Source organism: Petromyzon marinus, chromosome 8 (assembly GCF_048934315.1).
Source record: "Petromyzon marinus isolate PM22_M1 ecotype Great Lakes invasive population chromosome 8, UKy_Petmar_22M1.pri1.0, whole genome shotgun sequence".
NCBI classification, from domain to species: Eukaryota; Metazoa; Chordata; class Hyperoartia; order Petromyzontiformes; family Petromyzontidae; genus Petromyzon; species Petromyzon marinus.
Genome location: NC_133674.1, coordinates 19385333 through 19412443, shown reverse-complemented (window position 1 = coordinate 19412443; position 27111 = coordinate 19385333). Strand labels below are relative to the sequence as shown.

The 27111-nt window shown below is 51.6% G+C and overlaps 1 protein-coding gene across 3 annotated transcripts; it reads right to left on the bottom strand.

Moving 5' to 3' along the window:
- Nucleotides 1-181: 181 nt before the first annotated feature.
- On the bottom strand, nt 182-26663 carry ERCC6 (ERCC excision repair 6, chromatin remodeling factor). 3 transcript variants are annotated; one of them, XM_032950097.2, is made up of 24 exons: nt 26570-26663; nt 22210-23185; nt 21918-22044; nt 21302-21413; nt 19442-19978; nt 18547-18727; nt 18040-18183; nt 17279-17416; nt 16500-16658; nt 15922-16060; nt 13184-13354; nt 12588-12764; nt 11753-11869; nt 11182-11277; nt 10670-10951; nt 10218-10328; nt 9668-9787; nt 7395-7489; nt 6699-6844; nt 4719-5567; nt 4213-4387; nt 3924-3996; nt 2850-3179; nt 182-2648 (listed from the first exon to the last, which is right to left on the bottom strand). In XM_032950097.2, exons 2-24 carry the CDS (start codon nt 23121-23123, stop codon nt 2394-2396), a joined length of 5448 nt encoding a protein of 1815 aa, XP_032805988.2. In that variant the 5' UTR covers nt 23124-23185; nt 26570-26663; the 3' UTR covers nt 182-2393. The 3 variants fall into 3 exon arrangements, 2 of the variants coding, with proteins under 2 accessions (XP_032805988.2, XP_032805989.2); XM_032950098.2 differs by having other exon boundaries at nt 18040-18174; XR_012941282.1 differs by lacking the exon at nt 4213-4387 and having other exon boundaries at nt 2530-2648.
- Nucleotides 26664-27111: the final 448 nt, after the last annotated feature.

Below are 27111 nucleotides of genomic sequence, written 5' to 3'. Positions count from 1 at the left end.
CGGGTAGGTTGGGAAGGACAACACGAGGAAGGGTTGTGTTGTGAATGTGCGCAAATGTGCCGGCGTGGTTGAACGAATGGAACGAGAATGTAAGGATCCGCGAGAAGTTTTGAGTCGATGTCGGTTCGTCATCATCGTCGCAGTACCTGTGCATTGTTATATACGAGAAGTAACATAATGCGATGATCCATTTTACTTTATTTTTTCTTTAAATACACACAAACTACAACATCCAGAAAACATTTCCGCATTTTTTGGCAAAGCCAATACTGTCAAAGCAAGATAGCCACCAATGGCCGTGTAAAATGTTTACTATACCGTATATAAATGTCTTGTATAAAATGAAACCCGTAATACAAAAAAAACTCGAGTAAGACACATCAAGTGTTCGTAAAATTTCGCTTCACAATTGGACAAGTACTGAGACCACCAATGATCAATAATGCGATCAAATTCATGTTGACAGATGTGTTCGAGTGAAAGGATATCGGGTTAGAATCGAGTAAGTTCATGAGACTAGCAGATTTACAGCTCCATAATAGCACCGACGGTGGAGCGGTGGCACAGTGGTTGGCGCACTGCACTATTAACTCGGCAGCTTGATTTCAATTCCCAGTCACGGTTAACATCAGCGGCGAGTGACATCTGAGCCAGTCGTGGGTCACTCTCTCCCATCCACCAACGTGTACTGTTGAAGTGCGGGACGGTGAGACAGCCCTCATGACAGAAAGTTTCCTGGGGAGGCCTTCATCCAGCAGTGGATTGCCAAAGGATTGTGAAATATTATTAGCACCAAGCGCAAGCAATGTTTGCTCCAAAATCTACACGCAACCATATTCCCTGCAAATAAATTAACCGGAGAGGAAAACTCAAGTAATGCAACGGTTCTATTAGCGACACCTGTGATTAGCAGTCATTGGCCATCAGCGGGCTACAGGTCACAACAACGGTGACAAACAGACAGATTGATACGATTCATCGTTTAAAAAAACGGTTCTTAATGCTCACGATAAAAGGTGATAGGAAAAAGTTCAGCCCTGCGACTGCTTGCTTCCTCCACACCTGGCAGGCCGGCCTCAACCAGAGTGAGCTCTAGAGAGCACTTCTAGAGGGTGTTTTTGCCTACTCTTCCACATTGGCCAGAGGTCTTGGAAGCGATGGAAGTACCCACAATTTAGTCCATCGCACGCGAATTGCGACAAAGTGTGGCGCACCCACTCCTATGATACACCCATCTACTCAGATGTGTAAGAGTATATAAAGTACAATTCATAGAAACTGTATGCAACCGGTGCATACTACACACACACAGGATAACGAAGCAAATGAGACATGCAAATGACGGAAGGAGACACAAAAAAACGAGACGCGCAAAATAATTCATTCCTCGACCAAACGGCGACCTCCAAATAGCAACAAATCGCAAGGAATTGTGGGAAGCGGAGGAGGGTTGGTGAATCAGTCTGTGCCCTTGGTGAGTTAGTGTTACAGTAAACGTGTTAAGGTGAGACAATGAAACTACAACACATAAACAATGAGACTACAACAGATAAACTATTAACTACAACAACAAACAATGTGCCATCAGGGCCATTGCCGTTTGACGGCACGATGCAAGACGGCACCATCGGAATGAAATTGGTGAAAAAGACCCTTTAAAAAAGTTTCATTTTTCTAACGGATGCACGCTTTATAATCTTTTCATGATATTTCTTAACTCACAACGGCACAGGCCAGCGTCCCCACAACAAACTTGAAAACAAACGCGCTCGTTCAATACGAGCGCGACGTGCAACACGACAGCGACGTGCAACACGACAGCTGCGCAATCGTGATGACGGGAAGACGGCGGATTGGTAAACGTAGCTTCCATCCCACGCTCATCCTGAAAACGGGAAACCCGCCCTGCGGGTCACGGCCAGAATGACGTGGGCTGGTGATGCTGATGACATCATCAAACCCCTACCTCCACTGCCTCCGGTTCAGTGGCAGGCCCTCTGATTAGCACTGTTGGCTAGGTACGGTGCGTAAGAAGTTCATCGTAGAACAGAGGGCGAGTCGAGTAATGGGAACCAAGAATGGAATACTTAAATAGCGTCGCGATGACAACAAAGTCGCCACGGGTTGCCAGTTCGACTAATCAGACGGCACGTAAAACACAGTTGGAAAAATAAGCCTCACCACTGTTCCCACGTGTGCCGCTGGACAGGGAGTGATGGGCGGGGGTCTGGTGACGCTATCGGCATGATATCAGCCGCGTCACGCTTGGGCACGGCCGCCCAGTCGGGGGTTTTCCCCGGCATTTCTGAAAGCGCGCTTTGACCCCCACCACCACCCCCCCCCCCGCCCCCCCGTGACGAACAGACGCACGGACGGACGCACGGACGGCCGCGCTAGCGGTAGTCGGGGCGAAGGTGCCACATCCCCAGGCCCGTGGAGTCACGCTCGAAGGTGCAGAGGCTGCGCAGGAGCTCGCGGAAGACGGGCGAGTGCTCGGGCGGCACGCGCCGCTCAAACGTGTGCAGCAGCTCCTGGGTGCTCGCCCGACCGTCCTCGGCGCCGCCAAACGCCACGAACGTGCGCAGGTCCGACAGCAGCTCGGAGAACTCGCTCGGTGGCAGCGAGGAGGAGGAGGAGGAGGAGGGCGCCTGCGGCAGATGAGCGGGGTAAGAGGAAGGGGGAGGGGTGGGGGGGTGGATCGGGTGACACGGGCGCGTTGTTGACAATCGTAATTTGTGCAGTGCGCAACGGCTCAAACCAACTTAATCCAGTACAGAGATAAAACTGGGGAAACCCGGACGACGTGGGGGTGCTGTGAGCGACATAAACGAGCGGCAAGCATTCGTCACCTGGCTCTGCTCATCCTCTCCGTCCTCCGTGGACTCGAGTGCCCGCGCCAGCAGCAGGTGGTTCCGGGTGCGCATGCGAGCCAGCACCGTCGTGGACACGGGGTTCAGGTTGGACTCCAGGTTGCCCAGGCTGCTGGGGACATCACTCGCGTTGCTCCAGCCAACGATGCCACCGCTACTACTGCTGGTGCTGCCACCGCTACTACTGCTGGTGCCGCCACCGCTACCGCTTGCAGCTCCTTCATCCTTTGTTCGTTCCGGCTTCTTGCCAAACCGTGGAGTCTGCGAGCTCGTGGGCACCGGGGAGTCCTTGGGTACAGCTTGCACATCCTGGTAGTTCACGTGCATGATAAAGGAATAACAAGTCATCCGAGCAAGCCCGCGCAAGATGGTTCTCCCGTTTAATAATGCGACTTCACGAGTCCTGAACTGCGATTTCTAAATCGCCATCTCAAGATCCGGCCCCTAGGCGTAAGCTGCCCAGCGTGCTCATGAATATTAACGAGAGATAGCTACGGCTCTGGTAGGCCTTTACGATGATTGTAACCTCTAACCTTCCGATTTGGAAGTTGGGCACCGACGCTTTAACACACCATACAAATGGGCCACCAAAATAAACTTGACTCCCGTGAGACTGCCGTGTGGGTAGACGCGACTCTAGATGAAGAGGCAAGTGAGCGGCAATCGTTCGGCCCAGGAAATCAATCTTACAAGATGCGACTGTGTAAACTATGCGGTTATGTAGCCCAGCAAACAGCCTATGACACTTGGCAGTAATTCATGATAATCCCCTACCCAAGCACTATCACAGCTCACCCCTGCTTGGATTCCAGAGATCTGACGGGATTTCAGATTGTTAGCGGGTGGTAGTGCGGCAAAAAGCACTGTTGTACAGTATGACTATGCTCCAACGTCTACGCTTACCACCCTCACCGTGCTGCTCAGTGCGGGTTTGGTGAAGTGCGGTAAAATAACTCCCACAACATGCCCGGCGTAAAGAGGCGCCCTCATCCTGACAACAGGGGCCTCGCGCAAGTGTGGCGTTAGGGGCAACTTCACGCGAGAGCCACTCACCCTGCACTTCTGCGATTGTGGTTTAGTGGCCTGGGCTGGCACCAACGGCAGGGGCTTCTTCCTCTGCCCAAACCTTGAGATGCGATAACAAAACAAACAGCGAGAGACGATGTCAATAACCGGCCGAGCAACATCCGCACGGCACAACAATGCGCCGAGCACCGATGGGAAGCTGTTCAACAGTTGCCGACGTCGCCCAGTACTCCAATGACTTCCGCCGATGAAACATCGCGTGGGTCAGGGCAAGCTGGCGCGCGAAGCCATCGGGGGCGACGCGTCGTTGACTGACCGCGCTTGGGGCGGCGGCGGCGGCGGCGCCGCGCTTGCCGATCGGTAGTGCCGGCGCGACTGGCGGAGCGCATGCATCGCATCGCGCGCCACCCGCGTCGCCTCCGCCTCCACCAGCGCGAAGTCCGGCCGTGACGAGTTCATGATCGCGTCGTGCTGCATCGCGCTGTGGATTCCTGCGCGGGGGGGCGGGGGTGCGACCGGGCACGAGCGTCAAGACTCGACGCTCCCAGCTGGCCGGGTGGCTCGGCGGTCAGGCAGACCGCGCTCGCGTTGCTAAGATCCTGGATTCAAATCCGAGGTTTCAGCTGCCCAACCGCGTCTAAACCGGGTTCTTAAATTAAACGAATTACGAGGAGCACATCTTCGATACGCCCTGCGCAAACAGTGTTTCGTCGCACGTGCAGTACCCGCGCACACGCGTGGCAACCAAAACACGTGGAGAAACGGCAACGGTGCGTGTTCTAACGTCGTAGAGAGAAGGACATGGGCGTGTGGCGGCCATACCGGACTTCTTGAAGAGCTTCTCCAGAACGTAGTCGTCGGTCTTCCTGCGGTCCTCTCGCTCCTCCTTGTCTCCGCCTGCTGCCGAGGCCCCCTTGAACTCCGCATGCCTCACCAGGTGAGGAATTCTCTCCCCCTCAAAGCGAACGCCCTTCCGCTTCTTCTTCGACCTCCCGTCACCCTCGTCCCCGTCCCCGTCCCGCCTGCGCCCGCTTTCCGTGCCCTCCACGTGCTTCTGCTTCTCCCTGCGCTTGCGGTGAGCGCTGACGTCAGCGTCACCGTCAGCGTCACCGCCAGCGCCGCCGCCGCCGCCAGCCGTGGAGTCGCTGCCGCCGGAAGCCAGGCGCGCCGCCAATCGTCGCGCCATTTCTCGCCATGCCTTCATCTTGTCCTCCGACACCACCGAGGCGTCTTCTTTGGCATCTCCTCCCGTAGACGTCTCGCTCGTCGTCGCATCGCCGCGCTCGGCGGATCTCCCGATCGGCGTTACCTGCGCCGCACCCGCGGGCACGGCCTCTCCACCCCCGCCGTCGCCGTTCCGAGACGGCAAAGGAGTCTCCCCCAATCCTGGGCTCGGCTTCGCTCGGTCGGCTTTGCTGGAACCTTTGAGGCCAACGCCGTTTGTCGCGTCGGCATCGATGACGCGGTCTCGGGGAGGGGGCGCCGCCTCGCGAGGGTTCGATCGCCGGGGAGCGGCAGAGGCTGACGAGGAGGAGCCTGGAGGACGCCGCTGGGCGGAGCGGTGCGGTTTGCCTGGTCTGGGCACGGCGTTGTGCGGGCCGTGACGCTCGCCAGAGGAAGCGTGCGGCGGGCGATGCGGTTTGATCGGGACTCGCACGTCCGAGCCGGTGCCTGCGGCGCAGAAACGGAACAGAACGTCGTGGCGCCAGCTTGGCTGCCCACAGCACGCACAGCGACGTGCTCAGCGCGCCGGGTCGGTGGCGCGTTGGGCGCGTGACCCAATTTGTTTTTGTTATTTTTGCAACTGTGAGTAACGTTTCATTTCAACTTGTGATAACGGGCATGGCGACTTTGCCGCACGACTTAAGTTCACATCGCTGTGACCTCTGGTGGCGCAGAGGTCACAGCGCTAAGCTGTGGTTTTCACACCTGATGATGATTGCTTGTGTTGCAGTCGAAACGTCGTGAGAATTTTATTGTTTTATACCTTTATTATTTTATTGTTTCCCTTCTACGTGACTTTACCGAAAGAACCAAGAATAGGAATCCCTGCAGTCACGAAAGCTTTAAATCGAAACTTAAGCTGGTACCGTTGAGAGCCTGGGTTTTAAATCCAGGCAACTGCCTCGTGATTAAACTGGGTTATCAAGTGTAGTGAGTTAATGATGGTTTCATCCTGGTTACCAATGACTGCGCTTAGTTAAATTCCTGTTCAAATTAAAAATACATCGGGTTTACTGTCAAACAATGAATGTTATTCTGTAGCAACAGGGCAGGTGTGAAAGTTCTGCCCCCACTGAGGATCAGAGATCATACTCTTTGGTCTTTTCGGTAAAGTCACGTAGGTAAAATAAAATAAATGAGAACAACTAAATTAAATCACGACGTTTCAGAAGCAACACAAGCTTCCGTCTTCAGGTGGAAACCGTCGCAGCAAAATTGCTGTCTCAATTTTGCTTCAAATCTAGAATCAGAGATCACTTGAAGATAACTTGGAGGTAGCGCTGTGATATTTGTTTCTGCAGACCGTTACATGAGGGGTGGCACTGTTCTTCGAGAACGACGTGACATTGAATTACAACTGGGAAATACAAACAAAACACACAATTAATTATAATTAACGAATTGAATCACGATCACAAAAATCATCACGATGCACTTGATCCCGAGGGAAGCGTCACGCAGCCTAATCACCGCCTCTTTCCAAACGCGGAATGACGATCACATTTGCTCATGCGGGCGATGACAACAACCTATCATTAAACGACGAGGGCGGCTCTTGTCGTCGTCACAGACACGGACCTGCAAAGAGGGCACTGGTCTCGGTGCCCTGCGACGAGTCGGGGTCGGTGAGAGCGAAGAGCTCGAAGAGGTCATTGGCTTTGAAGAATCGCTGCTGCCTGGGGTCCTTGAGCACGCGGTTCGTCAAGAACTGCTTGAAGATTTGCCTGATGGCCGTCGGGAGCAAAAAAAAAACACAAAGCGTGCGTGTTGAGCGTGGGGATGTATGTTTGCGTGTGCTTCCCGTGTGCGTGTGACCGAGTGTGTGGTGACAACCATTCCCTCGTGCGCTATCCAAGCCTTAATGGGTGCTCGTTAAGAGCACTTGACCCAGCAGTCTGTTGTAGGCTATGCAGGCGAGACCTTTGTCTTGTTTGCGTATGCTCATGTGTATTTTTTGCCTTTGTATATGCTTTTGCATGTTCTCTGCACTCACACATATTGTGCATGTCAACAATTGCATTATCATAATACAATCCTCCATAGATTAAACAGTCCACTTGCTGTCCTGGAATCTCCTGATCATATTTCAGCCCGGCAAGTTCAGCAGTTTACAAGTCCATACGTGAGCTACCGACCTTTGCATCCAAAACAACGGATTGCAGGCGTGGGCGACCAACTGAAGGGGACTTGAGCTCACGAACTCGCAAAGATGAGTTCAATACTGGACCGAGTTAGCTCCCAGGAAATGACCACTGACTGCTATAGCGGCTGAACCTGTGGTAGATCTTTTCCTCGATGGTGCCAGCCGACACGAGGCGGTAGATGGTGACCTGGCGCAACTGTCCGATGCGCCAGGCTCTCTCGCGGGCCTGCAGATAAACAGCAAAGACAAATAACCCCCCTATAGCCTGAACAGACTTTTTGGGCAAGTGCTGTTAGCGAGCACCTATGAAAGCCGGCACGGCACACAAAGGGAGTGGCCGGCCAGCACCACGCCCGGCCGCCTTTGTCTCCCCGAGGTGGGCATGTTTACACATCGCACCAGGTGCTCATTTGAGGCTGGGTCGACCTAGGGGGAGGCCCAGGACCGGTTCAGATAATCGTCACCGGTGTCGGTAGCGAGCGGAAATCAAACTCGGTCCGCCGAGTTTGTCGCGCGGTGCGCTAACCGTTGCACCACCGCTCCCAACTATACGTAAACAACACCAACAACAACCGCCATTCGCCACTAAGTGGCGGTGACGTCACCACAATGTGCACCTTGAGGCACGTAAACAACACACGCGCACACACACAAAGACAAACCCCCATATAGACCGATGGGATATTGCTGCCCACCAGCACCCAAGTGCAGATGTTTACACACATTACGATTGTGCTCATCTTAGGCTTCGTCAACTCAGAGGTGAAGCTACTCGCCAACTATGTTACCCATGGATGGGAATTTAACTTAGGTCAACAGGTTTCAGACCGAGGGGGGTCAGCAGAGGAGAAAAAAAACAACCTCCTCTAACACCTACGGTCTCATCTCGGCACCTTCCTGCAGCAGATACACCCTATACAGTATTGGTAATATAATGGAGAAGCATGGGATATATTAAAACGGCAGTAGTTTTAAATTGCGGTTGTTTACCCAGGAAAGCCACGATAACTCTTTTTTTGAAGTAGGGTAAAAAAGCAGGCGATGGGTGCTGCGTAGATTCCAATCGAATTCTTTGCGGGGGGGATTCTTTAAAATGTGGACGATTTTCAATTCATGACGCCGGGAAACACAACGGCCCTCCCTCTTGAGAATTTTAACGTTCCACTGTGAGGCACATGGCACACACGGTGATGGTTATTACACGGCCAGAGTAGTAATCGGAGAGGCCGCTGAATTCCGAAACGTGAACCTCCCCACACCATGATAATAGGTTTTTTCCCCTTTTTTCTGGCAACAAAACAGGTGTTAAGATTTTGACTTAAAGCTTTCGTGGCTGCAGGGATTAATATTCTCGGTTCTTTTGGTAAAGTCACGTAGAAGGGAAACAACAAAATAATAAAAAATATAAAACAATAAAAATTATCACGACGTTTCGACTGCAACACAAGCAATCTTCATCAGGTGTGAAAACCACAGCAAGAAAATTTGAAAAAACTGGTGGTTTTTTTAACGTTAGCACCACGGAGGGCGATTTTGGCAGTTCATCAGATAGACGAGCCCATCTATGTTCAGAAAAGAAGAGGGGGGAGACGAAGATAATGGATGCGGTCTGAAAGTCACCGTAAGCGTGAACACAATCAATTAAAACCCAAAATGGTTTATCAAATCCTTCCAATGATTGCTAAGCCAGAAGCCATCTTCTCTGTTGAAATTGTCTCCGTGTTTGTATATGTGGATAGCCTCATGAACAAATCTCTCATGGTAGCGAGATGGCTTGCAGATAACCTCTGTCTTAGAAAAGTCAATGTCATGTGAGACTACTGAATTAAAACAGTGATCTGCCACGGCTGAGGTGTTGGTCCTACCGTGTTTTAGGTCTGCTTTGTGTTCACGGATACGGTCCGATACATGTCGTTTGGTTTCTCCAATGTAACTACTACCACAGAGGCAACTGAAACCTTTTACAAGGAATCATGTCTGCATTAACCACAATGCTTGTGGTCAGAATGCAAACAAAAAACACTGATAATATATGCATTGTCCTTGAAACTGATTGGTCCACACCAAAGACAGCTTTCTTTTGAGCCTCATCTCAAACGGTGTGAGACCAGAGGACACCTTTTGGTGTCCTCTGGTCTAACACCCACACAAGTAGTATAATTAATATACAAGTTTAAGTGTGAATATAATCTTACATGATCTTACAAAATTTTAAGTTTGTTTGATTTTAAACCTGTAATTGTGGAATGCTTTTATCTCGTCTGCCCGCCAATTTGCCCCTTGTGAACGAGCTTCTTAGCTCAATGGGCTTTACTCGGGAAGTAAACTTTCGAATCCGATCAAGGAGCAGCGTGGGTAAAGAGTGGATGGGGGCGGGGTTGTGGTGACGAGGGAGCGCGCGCACCTGAGTGTCGGTGCTCGGGTTCCAGTCGGGGTCGAAGATGATGACACGGTTCGCTCCCGTCAGGTTCACGCCGATGCCCCCGACGTGCGTCGTCAGCAGGAACATGAACATTGACTCGTCCTGCAAGATTCAATGAAACAGAACGTTGTTTTAGAAATTATTCAATCTTTTATTCAGCAGCATAGGAGGCGGCAATCAACGTGGCTGGTTTTCTTTCGGGAATAAGGACTTTATTGTAACGCAACTCCGTCTTAAAATTGCGATCGTAAGGGATCATCTTACCAGAGTTAATGTCCCTCGCTCCCCATTAGGCACAAGACAGATAAAGTTAATGCATAAACGCATTAGAACCTGAGAAAACGTTCAAACCCCGTGAAACAAAAGGAACACACATGTACACACATACACGCGTGAGCCAGAAAACGCAAACATGAAGCAAATCGCAAAAGCCCAAGCATGGTCCCGAGGCCCAAACGCGGGCTTGAGCGTCAAACGCGGGGGGGGGCGTGATGCTTCGACGGAAGGCTGGAAGGCGCGACGGTGACGGGACCTTGTTGAACTTGTCGATGAGCGGCTGGCGAGTGGCGATGCTCGTGGTGCCATCCATTTTCATGTAGGAGTAGCCCTCGCCCTGCACAAACTTCTCCAGTATGTCCAGCATCTGTCAGTCCGGGACGGTGACAACAGTCATCGTTTCACGACGTGTACAAGTATGTATGTATGCATGTTGAACTCCTTTCGCGCCGTACGTAGCCAACCGTGATAATCGGAGGTGCGAGGGGAAGAACTAAACACAAAACGCAGTTCTGCATGTATGGAGAACTTGACACACAAATGGCACAATCTACATGGCGCAAGCTAAGTTATTAACCTACAACTGATACAAAAGAATTTGTAACCTGGGGGTTCCAAATATCATAGAGTATTCTGACACTTGGGTGCAAAAATGCTACGGGGATCTCACACCGGCTCCAAACCGGCCCACGGTGACGCCGCCGGTACCTGGCGACTCTGCGTGAAGAGCAGCACGCGGTGGCCCTGCCGGCGCCACATCCGCAGCAGAGCCTCCACCACGAGCAGCTTCCCCGAGCGGCGCCAGTAGCCGAATCCAGCGCCGCACGTGGCGGCGGCGGCGGCAGAGGAGGTGGGGTCCGCACCTCCTCCGCCGACGCTGGCGATGGTCGCGACGGAGGGCGCCAGCTCGTCGTCCTCCGCGTTCAGGCCGCCTGTCAGCAGGTCCGGATGGTTGCAGATCTTGCGCAGCGTTATGAGCGCCGTGAAGACCTGGAGAGGGATGGAGAGGTCAGTGGGGGTCGACGCTCGTGGAAGGCTTTAACGGGTACGCGCGTAGGTATGCACGCACCCACATGCCACGTGTGTGATGATTCGCACACCGAATCCTGGGCGATTTGATGAATTGTGATCATTCGATATATGGGCGGTGTGGCGTGGCGAGGGAACCGCTTTACTCAAGTGTAGTATGGTGCGGTGCAGTGCGGTGCAGAGCGCCACACCTGTCTCTCCCTGTTAAGGACCTGCTGGACTTCGCGCGAGTCCAGGAATTTCTGGTAAACGGCGCGCTGCTCGTCCGTCAGCCGGCAGAATAAAACCTGCAAAACAACAGCAGTGTCTTTTACAGTAATGTTGCTGTGCTAGTTACACCTGATGACGGAAGCTTGTGTTGCCTCCGAAACGTCGTGATTTGATTAGTTTTCTTTTTTATATTTAATTTTTTACCTACGTGACTTTACCGAAAGAACCAAAGAATATGTAACAACAGCAGTGGTGAACAATTATAAAACAGGCTCGCTCATACACACACAGGCTGCTCAAAATACATATGTGCGCTCTGCTCTTCGGGCCATTCTACATATAAATAAAATTACAAAACAAGGGGAGCATGCCCGAGAGGATTTTCACCACAGAGGTAGTGATGACATCAGCTAAGCATTACACCATTCAGGTTAAAGCTGTTGTGGTATTACATTACAATGGGAATTAGTGAAGGCGCACAGAGGCATTTATGTAGCAGTGGATAATTCATAGCTGTGACAACTGAAAATAATATTTTAAGAGAGCCTTCACCTGCTCGTTCTTATCAGGAAGAGCCAAGTTGACTTTCACGTCGGCCTTCATACGGCGGAGGAGGAAGGGCTTGATGGTGTCTCTCAGCACACAGGCACACTTGTACGCTGTCTGCACCTGACGGGCGGACACAGAAAACTCTCACCGTAAATCGCGACTGTCATGAACACCGACAATGTGAGAGCAATAATAATACATGGGTAGAATCACAACAATAACAACAATTTACAGCACTTTCGTCATTCCACTCCTGCCACTGTGTGCACCAGCCCCATCAACGCCCAGTGCTGAGCTGTGGGTGGTGCAGCTGAATGCCACCGTCTGCCCCACAGCCTGCCAGGTTGGTGGGGGGGTGTAGAAGGGGTCAAGCGGGTGGGTGCTAATTTCCCCTGACACCCCCCCTCCCCTACAAGGTGGTGAGGAAGCTTCTCCCTACCAAACAGAACTTTCAAACAAGTTTGTTCCGCAGTTTAGACGCACAAACACCTCCGTCGCTTTTGTCACTGCAGGAGGCCCTTGCCGAGTGACAGAAGTGACGGAGCGTTTGTTGCCGGGTGGAATATATTCCCGTCCAGTACCCGATTGGTGCAGATAAGAAGAAGAAGCATGCAGCGAAGGACACGAATCATCTGCGGGCCGTTTTCAAGAGGTAAACCTCGCGTGGCCACGGGTCCTATGTCAAGTGAAGTCACAGAGCATATGTGGCCCACGGGCCGTAGGTTCCGTACCTCTGGCCTACGTCGACGAAGGTGGGACAAGAGCGGACAATTGTCGATACGCACGCCTTTGGGAGAGGGGCAGGGGAGGTGCGTGACCTGGGGCGCGTGGGACGAACCTGCACGTCGGAGGCGTTGGAGTAGCCGCCCTGCGTGATGGGCACCGAGAACTGCTCCATGAACACGGGCAGCGTGCCCAGCTTCCCCGGGAAGACAAAGTCGAAGAGCGACCACAGCTCCTTCAGGTTGTTCTGCACCGGGGAGCCCGACAGGATGATGCGGTGCGGCGTGCGGAACTGCGCAAGAAATAACGCAACATTTTTTTTTCAATCGATCATCGGGTGTGTTGGACGCGTGGGTTATTTCCCCCATACTTGATCACGTTGGTCAGTGCGGGTTGGTGAATTAGGGCCCCGGACCAGTTCAGATTTCACTCGCCACCGAGTTTTTCCACGGCCTGGAATCAAACTCACACCGCCGGTTTCTTCGTGCAGTTTGCGGACCCCTGCACTGCCCAACTAAGCAGAAAACAATTCTCCCTCCCAGCGTTGCGGCGAAATATCACAAATCTGGATCGCAAGTCAATAAAAACGCGATTCTTTCTTTTCTGGTTTTCATCATCTCACTTTTGTTCCTTCTACATTTTCGTCGTCGCCTTGTTTGTGCGAGCGGGGCGGCCCGACAACGGGGGGTGGGGGGGGCGGTAAACCCCCACCTGCTTGCACGCGACGGTGACGGCGGCGGCCGGGTTGCGGATCTTGTGGCCCTCGTCGAGGATGACGTAGTGCCACGGGTGAGCGCCCAGCGTGTCCTGCATGAGCCGCACGCACGAGTACGACGTGACGAGGACTCCGCCGCGACTCGCAAGGTCGTCCACCAGACGCTCCTGTCGCAAACACGTCACCGGGGACACGCGTCAAGGCTCGGAGACAGCGGCGGAGCGTGTATGGCGCGGGGGCCCAGAGAAAATAATTCAATCTCTCGTCTTCTTGTCGTATGGCTAATGTGGATGCAGAGCAACGGCTACAATTTCTCATTTAGGTGGTCAGGCCAGCTAACCGCGTCAGGAGCAGAGAAGCGTATCCCGTGATTTCTTCTCCGTATTTGTGGTTCGGGCATTGCGTCATTAAGTTGTTGCATTGTCTGTTATGGATGACCACAAACGCACACTGGAGAGAATACTTAAACGGAGCCCCCTAATCAACACCAACCCCACCCCCCTTCATAGCCTGGTGCCTGGTCCCCCTCGGGCCGGTGGACCAGACGCAGTTATTTCATTGGCACTCAACGAACAATCTTTACAGGGCACAGAGAACGTTTCGGAACTAGTTACGTATCGACATCTCCTGGGGTCTGTACGTGACACAATGAACTTGCGAAAGCAACTTTCTTTGCGGTCTGACAAGTCAGTCAAGTCAATATAAACCAAGACGAACAAAAACGCCATCGCCACCGAGAAGTGGCGACACCCACCGCGGCGACGATCGTGTCAACGTTCGACACGAGGTCGCGCACCGTAATTCAAGTGCAGATTCTAAGAGCTCGGTGGGCAACTGCGGTCACTCACATGAAACGTGATGAGTGACGGCGCTGGTGAAATGACACTAACAAACCGGCAAAAAATGTACACAGGCTCTCGTAGGCACACGCGCATGTACGCACGCGCCAACTATTATACGCGTAAAACTAATCTCATTCTGCCCACTGGAAATATTTTGTTATCTGCATTTCTGCACGGGTGCCAAAAAAAACCCACTTGCGTTTAATGTCATACTTAAGGATCATTACCGGAGTTTATTTTTTTCTACATATGTTTAATTACAGGAACTAATTTGCGCTCATTCTGCAGGTTGTTAAAACAAAACACGATAACTCTATTGCATATAATAAAATCCACATTCAAATGCAATTTTTTTATATCCACCCCCCCTCAACCCCCACCGCGTAAGTCATTTAACGATGGATTGATACAACAAATGCGGCGGTAATCCTTGTTCTTGTTTATCTACAAACTGCAGGGTCAATGGCGAGTGGCCGTTCGTTTCGCCGCGGAAGACCGACGGAGTTCGTTAAGCCGTGGCGGCGCTCCGCACGCTGGGGCTAATTCGACCGCACCGCTAACCCGTCAGATAACGGGCATCAATTCCCGACCAAAATTCATTTCTCCGCCGGCAAAATTAGATTCTCCTTAAAAGTAGGAAAAATAATAACGACGACGATAATAATAATAATAATGGCAATCTAACCGCATTTACATGCCTTCCCATTGTCGGGCACAGGAAAAGTCTTGCAGCTTATCCTCCAAACGCGGCTTAGCCCGCACTCATTTATAAACTGACGAATGTCATTATTTCCGCTAATAGGGCTGCCAATAAGCCAGCACCTCTGCCCAAAGAATTAATTTTTGTTCCTGCCCGAGCAGATTATTGAGCCATTGTAAAAACAGGATGCAGCCTCAAAATAGGGGGGTGGGGAGCGAGGGGGCGGGGGTTATTTAAATAACCTAATAATCTTGGCCGAGTGCCGTTTCCTCCGCACTTGCAGCGGCCGCTCGAAGTTTAACGAGGCCCACGGAGCCCTCGCCCACAATGGGAGCCCCTAATTTGGAATGCGTTTTTACATCCCCGCTCACGTGAGCAGCGCGACGTGGACAAGTCCATTTAGAGCGGAACACAATGGCGATGATTAGCATTCGCGTGAATTGGAGGCAGCGAAATGTTGTCTGCGAGGCTTGGTAAACAAAATAAAAAAATTGCCAACGCGTAGCGCATTAATTTCATGCGCTACGCGTGCTGCCATTTTGTCATCGCACTGCTGGATGAAAGTCTCCCTGCATGCCGTGGGGATGTTTGACCATACTTCACCTCGCCGGTCAGTGAGTGAGTGTTGGTGAAGGTGGGAAACACGGACGTGGAAGCGGAAAAGTGCAGTACAGCATCGTTTTTTTGCTGTACTGCCCTTGTATTCACAACGCAGCTCAACCACCAAACATAATATACATATTATGCATGATGGCTGCGACCCCGTCTGACGCGCGTAACACCGGGGGTGGCCGTTTCCAAAGGGGTGCTCGAGAGTAAGTCGAATAACTAAGGGTGCCACGGTGGCTAGGAGATGTTAACCACCTCACCTGGTAAACAGGAGGTCGCAAGTTCCATCCCAACCCCGACGCCTGCTGTATATTTGGAGTTTGCATGTCTCTCTCCCCGTGGTCGCGTGGATTTTTCTCCGGGTCCTCCGGTTTTCCCCTCCACATTTATAAACATGCGTTTAGAGTATTTGGCTACTATACATTTGCACATGATAAGCCACTTTGTTGGGCTATCATTTGTGGCCGGGTCACTTCTGAAAAAGAGCCACATAGCTCAGTGGGAGCTAACTTGGTAAAATAGTTTAAAAACCACGGAAAAAAAGCAGTCACTCCATCGACTAAAAAAATCGGGCCCTCCTCACCTTCTTCTTCCCCGAATAGGAGCCGGACTCGTGCAGCACGGCCACGCGGAACTGCGGCCACCACGTGTGGAACTCACGCACCCACTGGTGCATCACCGTGGTGGGGCACACCACGAGCGACGGGCCCAGCCCCTCGTACCTACACGCAGGGGAGGGCGGCGGCAGGGGAACACGTTGGTACGCACTCACGGCATTAAAGAAACGTGAGTTGCGCATGACATTTACATTTAATGCAAAATAGTAGACACAGTTTGAAATACGCGCCGCACGTTAAGAGCCATCCAATCTATGCGTGCGTGCATGCTGCTTGGAGTCGTCGTGATTAGCACGCTGCGCTACATTTACGGCCACGGCAGACACCAGCGAGGACTGGTATCATAACGGGTACTGGGACTTGGGAAATCTTAGTCTTTGTGTGTGTATGTGGTTTGCATGCACGTTTGAACGTATGTGCATGTGAGAAAATGCTACAGGCTGTCCAGGCTAAACCAAACAAACGCTACAGACTGTGCAGGCTAAACCACGGATCGTTGTCGTTGCTCACTGCGCTCTTGAAACCCCACCCCAGGCCCTCTCACCGGTATCCGAGACCCCGGGTTCTCAGTTTGCTGTGGCTGAGCCCGGCCAGGAAGGCGATGATCTGCACCGTTTTGCCGAGTCCCATCTCGTCCCCGAGAATACCGCCCGCCTGCTTCACGTGCAGCTCCCACAGCCACTGCACGCCTGTCTGCTGGTACCTACGAGAGCACACGGGGCGCGCATCACTGAGCACCGCTCATGAGGGCCGGGGTCACGTCGGGCCACGTCATGGTCAACGACGTTCAAGCGACCCGCGACCTCGACCATCCAACGCCAGCACCGCTGTCTGTCGCACAGCAGCGGTTGGCGTCGGCAAAGGTTATTGGGATAACAAGGCCTCTCCTAGATACCTTGCAAAGTGCACATGACGATTATCGTGGGCCTGATCGCGTAAGGGTATATCAGTGTCGCCATAACGTGGCAACCCTACCTCCCCCATGGGTGGGGAATCATGCATTCGCCTGATTGGGAAATGCGGTGAAGTCCAATCGTCACTCTCATCAGCGATCATTGCCCCACACGTGCAATCGGTATCTATCTGGCAACCCCAGACGCCATCAATGGGCCTCTCTAAACTGAACAAGCGCAGTTCCAAACATTCATGTTGCTTTTCAAATTCCCTTTGGAACAAGCAGAACAAAAAGAACAGCAAGAAAAACAACAACAAGAATCAAAAGAAGAATGAGAAGCAGTGACCGTACTGTTGACGAGTCTGGAAGCGGGTACACAACACTGGGGAGGGTGGCATCTCCGCATGGCACTCGGTGGCGACGCTCACTTGTACAGCTTCTGCCAGAGGCTTGCGGGCACCTTGAAGCCGCCCTCAAACTCCACGTCACTCTCCTCGGACTCGGTCGCGGAAAGTCCCTCCTCGAGGCGCTTCTTCTTGGCGAGCAAGCGGCCGCGGTGCCAGCGTCTGCCGAGAGAACGCACCGCGGACCACCGCAGTGACTGCACCGCGTACCATAACGAACGACAAGCCCCACGCGGCAGTTGCTCTCGCCACGTATTCGTCGCGCAAGTCTCTTGTGGCTGTGCTCGCGATCAAAAAAGCGACAGTCGTGACGAATTATACAGCCAAGTAGCGCAGTTGCGAAAGACGCAAAGTGTATGCACAGCCAGGCACGCCACTCAGTTGTTGTCCTCATTCCATTCTAGCGGAGTGTCCTGCCCCAGCCCCTAAGGACATCCGCCGTGGAGATGGAACGACTCGTTTGCAGGATCTGGGTGGATTGCTGTATCACCCCATGTACTAGAGAATGGCCCACGGAAGCAGCTTTTCAGAACCACTTCTGTGGTACCTTCGGGTAACATTTTTGTAATCCACAAACTATGGGGGTCCCTTATCCCAGATGCCTCACCTACACAGAAATGTTTGTGGCAAGGCAATGGACGATTATGACTTTGACGATTCATTGGGTGATAATGACGGGGGATAATAATGTATGCAACATATTTCATAGATAAATACTGAAGATGCTGATGCAGTGGATGACGGATTGATGCGGAGGAAACGAGCACAAGCCCTGTCCGCCTTACCGTACACGCTGCTTGTACTGTTCTATGTCTCCGTCGTCCGGGTGACGTTGGAAGCGCTTGCCCTGAAGCTTGGGGAACTTCTCGTCGTCGCCATCGTCTCCCTGTGACCCCTGTCCAACTCGACCCTTTTTTCCTCTGGGTCGTCTCACCAACGACAGCGCAGACGTAGTTTATTTATTTTTTTGCTCATGATGCATGCATCAAATCACACGTGCAATATTCACAGTTTATGGATGTTGAATGAAAATTCTAAGTTCATGGCACATTTAAGTCAACGTTACGTTCAAGGTAATTGAGAGAAAACTGTACAAATTCCAGCGACATGGCAAAAGCGAGACAAAAATAAATTTATGGAATTCTCGAGTAAAATCTCGACTCCAAATCGCGACTCTGAATCATGACAATTCTATAAACCGCTTGGGGGGAGGGGGGTGATTCGTGATGTGCCAGGTTTTTCATTCTAACATTCACATATGTCAGTGTGCAGCACTGCTGTTACGTCTTCACCTGCTCGTTTTCTTGGCCTTATTTTCAGACTGCAAAGAACCTTCCTCCTCTTCTTCCTCATCGTCATCATCATCGTCATCTTCCCCCGCAGCCAACCAGTCTGGGTCCAACAAAGTGTCCTTGGTTGCAGAGACAGAAGCGTTGCTGTCCGAGTTTTCCCCACTCTCCTCATCACAATCTCCTGCAACCAGACCGACCATTTTCCATTGCTCTTCTGCTAGATCAACGATTCACAAATGTACATATTCACATTGTTTCAGTTACACAGTATTGTTACAAGCCTTTTCCTTGCCGAGGGCTGAGGAGGACTTTCAAGTACCTTTGGTGTGCAACCACGTGTTTATTAACACACATTTTACTGTTCCTTAGCCATTAGTGATAATGCGAAAAATTACATGCATGCTGACCGAATGTAAAGAGGCCCTTGCAGTGACAAGGTGAATTAGCACACAATCTTTTTTAAGATTAGTGCAGCCAAGTAAGATGCTTGCAGTGATGGCTAAGTATAGTTTATGGGCCGTTTCAAAGTGGCAAGGCTCAAGTGGTCATGGGCCACATGAAATAAAGCTGCGGGCTGGGCTGTGCATTACCCAAACCTCTATTAAACACACAATATACAAATAAAAAAACCTAATTGTGAACAAATTGATGTTTTTCGATTTGAAGCTTTCGTGACTGCAAAGATTCATCTTCTTTGGTTCTTTCGGTAAAGTCACGTAGAATGAGAATAAAATAATAAAATAACACAATAAAATTCTCACGACGTTTCGGCCACAACGCAAGCGGCCGTCTTCAGGTGAAAGGTACAGAACTGTCCCGACAGTTCTGTACCTTGATGCTTGTCAATTTTATGTAAAGAATCGTCGTTAACACTCGGGCCTGCTGCATGTCTCACCTGTGCCGAAGGCACGTGCCGCGCCACCATTCTCCCCGGCCTGGAGCTGTCCCGACATCCGCCTCATCCTCCGCCTGATCCTCCGGCTCCTCCTCTCCTCGTCGTCATCCCCAGACCCATCTCCGCCTTCGGCCTTCCTCTTCACGCCCGGCTCACCGCTGCCAGCCGTCTGTCCGGCCCTCCCGCCGGCACTCTTCCCGCGCGACGGACCCGGGTCGTCGAGCGCTCGCGACGCTTTCCGCCGTCGCTTCCGCGCCTCCGCGACGCGGCTCTTCCTCGTCTCCCGCAACCGGTCCTGCTCCGCCATGTAGGCCTCGAAGCCTGACATGGCGTCGCCACTGAGCGCCAGCCTGCGCGGTTTGTCCGGCGGCGGTGGGGGTGCAGCTGCCGATGACGTCACGGCGCCACCGTCGTTGTTCGCCGCAGAGACGCGTGTGCCGAAGGGGGTCATCTGCCCCGTGCGCACCAGCATGTCCCACTCGCTCTCCTGCGCTGGCATCAAGTGGCTGCCCAGGGATAATGGTGCCGAGGGTTCGTCTGTGCACGGGAGTGGGTGGACTGTTAAAGAGCGTTGGCGTTCGTTGGCGGTTTACAGGCAGCTTGCGGTGGTGAGAAACTTTTTTGCGTGTAATATATGCGTCCATGAAACTAACATGACACGAGGCAAGGATCAGTGTAAGGAGATGGTATTTATTTAATGCACGTATATTTTTACCACCGAAAGATATCACTGTTGAAGAAAAACTAGACACGATAAGAGTTGAATTAACAAAAGTTTGCTTGGGAAGGACACGTAACCAACAGGCCAGTGAATTTCACTGTCATTCAAATAGCAACCATAGGGGATAAATATACCGAAAAAGATGACCAATGTGGAAATGAAGATTAAAAAAAAATACGTGATATGTGGAACACTTAAAATTGAACATTGACCCAAGGCACAAGATACAGGAAGTTTGCGCTACACACCGCATCACGTTGTAGTTTAGACACTGGTTGGTAAATATCAGTGTGCTTCATATATATAGTTTTAGGGGGGGAGGGTGGGCAGTGTCCAGAATAATAAATAACTGAGGGGGGGTTCCCATTTAGTTAAAATTTCTTTGCTTTGCGACACAGATCATACCCCGTTCAGTCAGTTGCCTGGCTATTTTACAAGGGAGGTCTGTGGTGCGGGAGCGCAGAGTAAAGAGCCCTTCAGGATTTTACCGCATGTCAGTTGGCCCGTTATCCAGCACAATGGGCGCTAAACATCGGACGGGACGCTGAACGATACGCGACAAAAACCCGAAACTACATCGAGGAGTCAAGCGTGAATCATCACTAGGCCTCCTTTTCCAGTACCAAAATATAATAATAGGGTTTTTCCCCTTTTTTCTGGCAACAAAACTGAAACCTTTTTACAAGGATTCATGCCTGCATTAACCACAATACCTGCAGTCAAATGCAAACAAAAAACACACTATGATAATATATGCATTGTCCTTGAAACTGATTGGTCCACACCAAGGGACGGCTTTTTGGTCCACACCAAGGGACGGCAATTGGTGCTCGACCAGAAAACGCCAAAAGGCGTACAGCTGACTCCTAACTTGACCCCAGCTGTACGCCTTTTGGCGTCCTCTGGTCGAGCACCAATTGGGTCGAGGCTCAAAAGAAAGCTGTCCCTTGGTGTGGACCAATCAGTTTCAAGGACAATGTATATATTGTCATAGTGTGTTTTTTGTTTGCATTTGACTGCAGGTATTGTGGTTAATGCAGGCATGAATCCTTGTAAAAAGGTTTCAGTTTTGTTGCCAGAAAAAAGGGGAAAACCCTATTATGAAGCGTGCATCAATCGCCCGCTATAAAAATACGAACCTTCTTCGACCTCCTCCATTCCAAGCTCGGCCTCCAATTGCCGAACGACGTCACTGCCCAGCATGGCCTGGAGCTTCTTCTGCTTGGCATTCAGCTTCTTTATTTGGTTCTCCTGTGAAGAACACGTCATCTCAACGAGTAGCTCCGCGCTGGCACGAGCGAAGCCAGGGGAAGGAACATTTCTATCCGTTGAGATTGTGGGAGGCCGGTATGGAGTGTGGTGTTGTATGCGGCAACAAACGTTGACTTGGGCGTCCAACAGTGAATATCAGTTGGATGTAGCAAGACAAATTAGGAAGTTCGAGAGCAAGTTCAGAAGTCAAATGTAAACGATGCAGAAAAGGGGTAAAAGATGTAGAGTGCGCACATTCCCAGGGTGAACGAATAAAGTTCTGAAGGTCAGGAAGTATGTTGGGAAAGAGGCCAAGACACAGAAAAAAAAAGCTGCTGCTTGATGACTTAAAGACCTGAAGAAAAGGGGTACGTGCAGCTAAATGATGAAGCTGAAGATCAGACATGAAGGTCGTTTAAGTTAAGGACCCACCATTGGGTAAGACTTAAAGAGAGAGCTGAGCTTTGGTAAGGAGTCACGACCTGACGCAGACGGTGCCCTGACCTTGTTTTCCTTCTGCCGTTTGATTGAGTCGAGACGGCGCGTCAAGTCTTTGCTGGCATCACCAGGAAAGCGAGGTTTCACTCGCGCCATCGCCTGGTCGATTTGCTTCAACGTGGTACAGCACGACCTTTAGGGGAAAAAAAACACGCAGCAACGCTACTACTGACAGCCCAAACTATTAGGGGAAGGTGATGGATTGCACTTTGAAGCAGCCACAAATTGGGCAACTGTTAAATTGCCCACTTACGCAGACGACAGCCGCACTTCTTACGCCTGGTGCCAGTGGACTGACCTCAGGTCGTCGAGCACGGACTTGTATTCGTTGAGGGCGAGCGCCTCCTGCGCTCTCCTCTCGGCGTGCAGCTGCTGGTCCACCTGCTCCAGGACGGCGGCCTCGAGCGCGCGCTGCTCATAGACGCTCACCCCCAGCTCCTGCAGCTCGCTCGGCTGAGACTGCACGGCCAGCTTGGGAATGAGCTGCCGGTCGATGTGGATTCCGCGGCTCCGAGCTCCGCCGCTCTTGGGCCTCGTCGACGACTCCTCGGCCGCCGCCTCCGCTGCTGCCGCCGCCGCCACTGCCAAGGCCATGTCATCGGATGGCAGGGGTTCTACCGTAGGGTTCCGGGGTGGGTCTTTAAATGAGGCACCATCGTCTGAAGGGACGGGTTGCCCATCGATGTGAATGCCCCGGCTGCAAATTCCACCGCTCTTAGGCCTCGTCGACGACTCCTCGGCCGCCTCCACTGCCACCGCCAAACCCATTGTATCCGATGGCCAGAATTCTACCGAAGGATCCCCGTGCGGACCTTCGGACGAAACACCATCATCCCATGGCCCGCACGGGAGATGCCAATCGCCGGCCAGGGCGGTGCGGTGTCGTGATGCCGCAGATGGGGCCAAGTTTGGAGCGGACGTGGAAACCGTGGGGTACGGGGTCGAGAGACGGCAGTGGAACCCGTCCGAGAAGAAACGCTCATTGTTTCCATCATCACCAAACTTGGCCACCAGAGCCGAGAGGCCACCGGGAAAAGCGGTGGCGTCGGTGCAGAGCGAGTCTGTCGGCAGCGGGGCGCCATGGCTGACGGGGCTGGAGTTACGCACGGAGCTCTCGACGGAACACGGCTCCGCAGGGGGTGACGAGCAGGATTCGCTGTCCTGTGGGGATTCTACGTCATCGGTTGGACTCTGGGACGAAGGTTCCAGCATTCTCTTGTCCTAATCGGATGCAGCAATTACTGGGGATGATGGGACCGGGACACCATCATCACCTGACCACGCACAAGACAAAGAGCGAGAATGTAGCATATTAACCGACAGCGCACTGAATGCAATTACAGTCGTAGTAATTATTACTTAATACAAAGTCTAAATTCGACAATAAGCGAAACATGCTGCACAGCCATGCGACATAAGTTATAGAACATTAAAAAAGAATGGTTATAAAGTGTTTTGACATGGTTGAAATACTTATGAAACACAAATATTTCCAAACATTTTTACATTGACGAACGACGCGCTAATACCGTGAGGATGCGTGGTTTTTTCACAGTGTACTTTGGTTTCTGCAACGTTGCAAACGCTCAACAATGGGTAATGACCAAACATCCGAATGCAGGATGCTAATGAAAATTAGTTTTGAGACTCACTGAGACCCTTGTTAGACAAAAATATTATTTGGTGGAAAACGTGGTTTATAAGGAGCACTTATTTTTTAATAAACATAATTAAGTCCTCACTGTTTTTTCTTCTTCTTCAAATAAGTATGCAGTATATAGTGTACACTATAGTTACAGTATAGTTAAACACGTAGGCATTTACGACCAATATTATTCATAATAAAGGTGTTTGGGTTAGATCGTGTAAGTATAAATGTGTCGTAACCCTGCACCGCCCGGCCACGGCCAGCAAGGTTTGTCACGTAAACAAAACGCGCCAATTAGTTACTGCTTCAGCCCACCGGTGGGGAGAGTAAATCACAACGTTTACAATTTTATAGTATACTTAGAACATCAGGGAGTTACCATTCATATTCAATATCTGCTCCAGTAAGTCAATGACCTACTTGCTGTACTTGCCTCAACGTCTACCCTCGTGGTCCCCGTTAAGAGGGTGTGTCACAAAATCTCTGCGTGATCCACCAACCCCCCCCCCCCCCAAGTATTTGGCGTGACAGAGAGGGCCACCACAAGTCCCAATATTCTAACTTACACCGCCCTGTACATGAAAAAGTTATGAAAGGCGCAACTGCATAGGGGGCCGTCCATAAATGACGTCACACACCTGGGGGGGGGGGGTCAGACATTTGTGACGATGTGTGACGAGGGGGGGGGATTTGAGAAATGTGACGTCACATCAAAATGCGCAATTTTAAATAAATACGAATGAAATAAAAATGTACATAACACTAATTTTTTATGATTTTCATTAACTATTTGATTATTTAAATTTACTAAGGTCACCTTTGATTTATTCCATGAAGGAGCATTTTGCTTCTCCATGGGAGGCATTTTGATTCTAATGATTCTACCAGGGCTTTTCATTCTGTGCAATCAATGATTGTTATAATTGTACTCTCCTTTTTGTTTCGTTCTACTAAAGTTTCAAGTATTTTTATAGTTATAATTACTTTTAATATTTTATAATTATAAGAGAATTTCAATATAATATTCTGAACATCTGCAGTTTTAAATAGACGTTGAATATTTTCTAGTGATTTTTACAACATCGGAGTGCAGCGCCACATTAAATACGCACTACAATGACAATAGTTTAAAGCGATTTGAAGCATATTTTATTTTCAAAATGGAAATATGGTTTTGGGGGCGGGGGGGGCAGAGCTTTGTGACGTCATATTTCAGGGGGGTTCTGACTTTTTGTGATGCCGCGTGACGAAAAAAATCGGCCAAAATAGCGTGACGTCATTTATGGACGGCCCCTAACGCTGCCAAGTGGCAGGGTGTCCATTACGTTGTGTGACCGTATGAACATCTTATTTGGTGACAGTCCGCTGCAACCGAAGCGAGCGCACGCACCGTGCGATCTGACTCGCTCGCTTCAATGCAATCGATGCAATCGATAGGCTTCGACACAGCGGGGTTAGCGGGAGCTTGGCGGCGGCGGCTGCTCGCCCACCGCACCGAGAGTAGTGCCGCACCGAGAGTAGTGCCGGACCGTCCTCGTGGCACAAGTAGCTACACACGCCACGGACTCCGCACTTTCAAAGGGCCCCCCCCCCACACCGCGCTAAACGCTTTCAAGCTATCAATTCCTCTTTATTATTTTATTCTCATTCTACGTGGTGGTGACTTTACCGAAAGAACCAAGGATGATGAATCCTTGCAGTCACGAAAGCTTTAAATCGAAATCTATCAATTCCTGTTCAGTGAATTCTGCACCCGCTCTATTACTACAGCACTATACCGCCTTCTACTTTTACGAACGACTGGGTGTTTAAGGTTAGCGATTTGTCTTATTATCTTGGCTGTATAGAAAATGGAAGAAAAAAAATACAATTACTTTACTACCTCGCCCTGGTGTACAGGATGGGTCTGGGTTCGATCCCGAACTCTGTGGGTCTCTTCTCTCTCGACATTTAAGAATCAACGTAAAGGCGTTTAGAGTAAAAATCGGCTGCTGTACATTTCCACACGACCAGACACTTGGTTGGGCTATCATTTGCGCCCAGGTCGCTTCTGCAAAGGAAGCTTTAATAGGCCCAGTGGAGCTCAGCTGGTAAAGCACAGCATAGGTTAGCTTTAAAGGGGCTGTAAACGACAACAGTTACACAATGGGCATTTAATTATCCCACGCAAGGCAGCAGCACCCAGCACAGAACCTCACAAAGCGGAATAATTCACCTCCGGCTGCTGTAACCACTCAGCGACAGCGACCTACCACCACCAACTCGGCCAAACTGCTGACCGTTCGATCGTGAATCGTGTGAATGTAGTCGATAATAACAATACTAGGGAGATAACACGACGAGTTTAGTAACCACTGCAGTAATTACAATACAAAAGCACGTTGGGGGCAAGCGCTGTTCGCGAGCAGCGCCTATAAAGGCCGGCACTGTGGCACGCTAGGGGGTGGGTGGCCAGCACCACGCCCGGCCGCCTTTGTCTCCCCAGTGGCGGTGTTTACTACAACACCGCACCGGGTACTCATTGGAGACGCCCAGGATCGATTCAGATGCTCGTCGGCGACGTTTGGTGTCTGTGAGCGGGACGCTAACTCGGGTGGGCCAGCAGGTTCGTAGCGCGGCGCACGAGCCGCGAACCCTACCGCTCCCCACAGTAACAACAACACGTGTCGCGCCGCCATACACTCACACTGCCGCACGACTAACACCCCCCCCCTCTTCTTTATAAACCAAGGGTAACGTGACACTGCCCCCAGCTACTTGCCCTGCCCCCCCCCAACCTCCTTGCCCCCCCCAACCTCCTTGCCCCCCCCAACCTCCTTGCCCCCCCCCAACCTCCTTGCCCCCCCCCAACCTCCTTGCCCCCCCCCAACCTCCTTGCCCCCCCCCAACCTCCTTGCCCCCCCCCAACCTCCTTGCCCCCCCCCAACCTCCTTGCCCCCCCCCAACCTCCTTGCCCCCCCCCAACCTCCTTGCCCCCCCCCAGCCACGTGACCCCCTCAGAGGGACTCACGGATGTCGCCAACTCGCGACCTCGCTCCCGAATCTCTCCCAGTCTCCCCCCCACCCCTCCCCACCGGAACCACGTGACACCGGCTACCGGAAACACGTGTCAACCTTCGCCGCGCCCGCTCCTTGATTGGTCCACCAGCTTGGCCCCACCTTCAACGGCACGTGAAGCGCGCGGCCCTGATCGCTGATTGGTCGAGCGCGTCGGTGGACAATGCGTGAGCGGAGCGGCGACGCGCGACGCGTCAAGGTGACGTCAGGCGGCCGTGACGTCATGAGCGGGCGGCGCTTTGTATATAAGAAAAAACTCGCGCGTTTCTCAACATCACCGCGTGGTATTAAAGGGAAAATACATGCAGGGGCTCCTCTACTTACGAACGAATTAGGTTCCAGAGGTCTGTTCGTAAGGGGCCGTCCATAAATGACGTCACGCGATTGTGGACGTTTTTTGACCCCCCCCATTCGTCATACGGCGTTACAAAAAGTCAGACCCCCCTCAAATATGACGTCACAAAGCTCTGCCCCCCCCAAAAAAAAACATGCTTC

What these genes read in the sequence shown, in the direction of transcription:
- ERCC6 (XM_032950097.2), bottom strand. Translation starts at nt 23,123, where the DNA reads ATGCTGGAACCTTCGTCCCAGAGTCCAACCGATGACGTAGAATCCCCA. An exon ending in AACGGCAGAAGGAAAACAAG is followed by an intron (nt 21,414 to 21,917) that starts GTCAGGGCACCG and finishes TGTTCTTCACAG; the next exon opens with GAGAACCAAATAAAGAAGCT. An exon ending in GACCAGTGCCCTCTTTGCAG is followed by an intron (nt 5,568 to 6,698) that starts GTCCGTGTCTGT and finishes TCTGCGCCGCAG; the next exon opens with GCACCGGCTCGGACGTGCGA.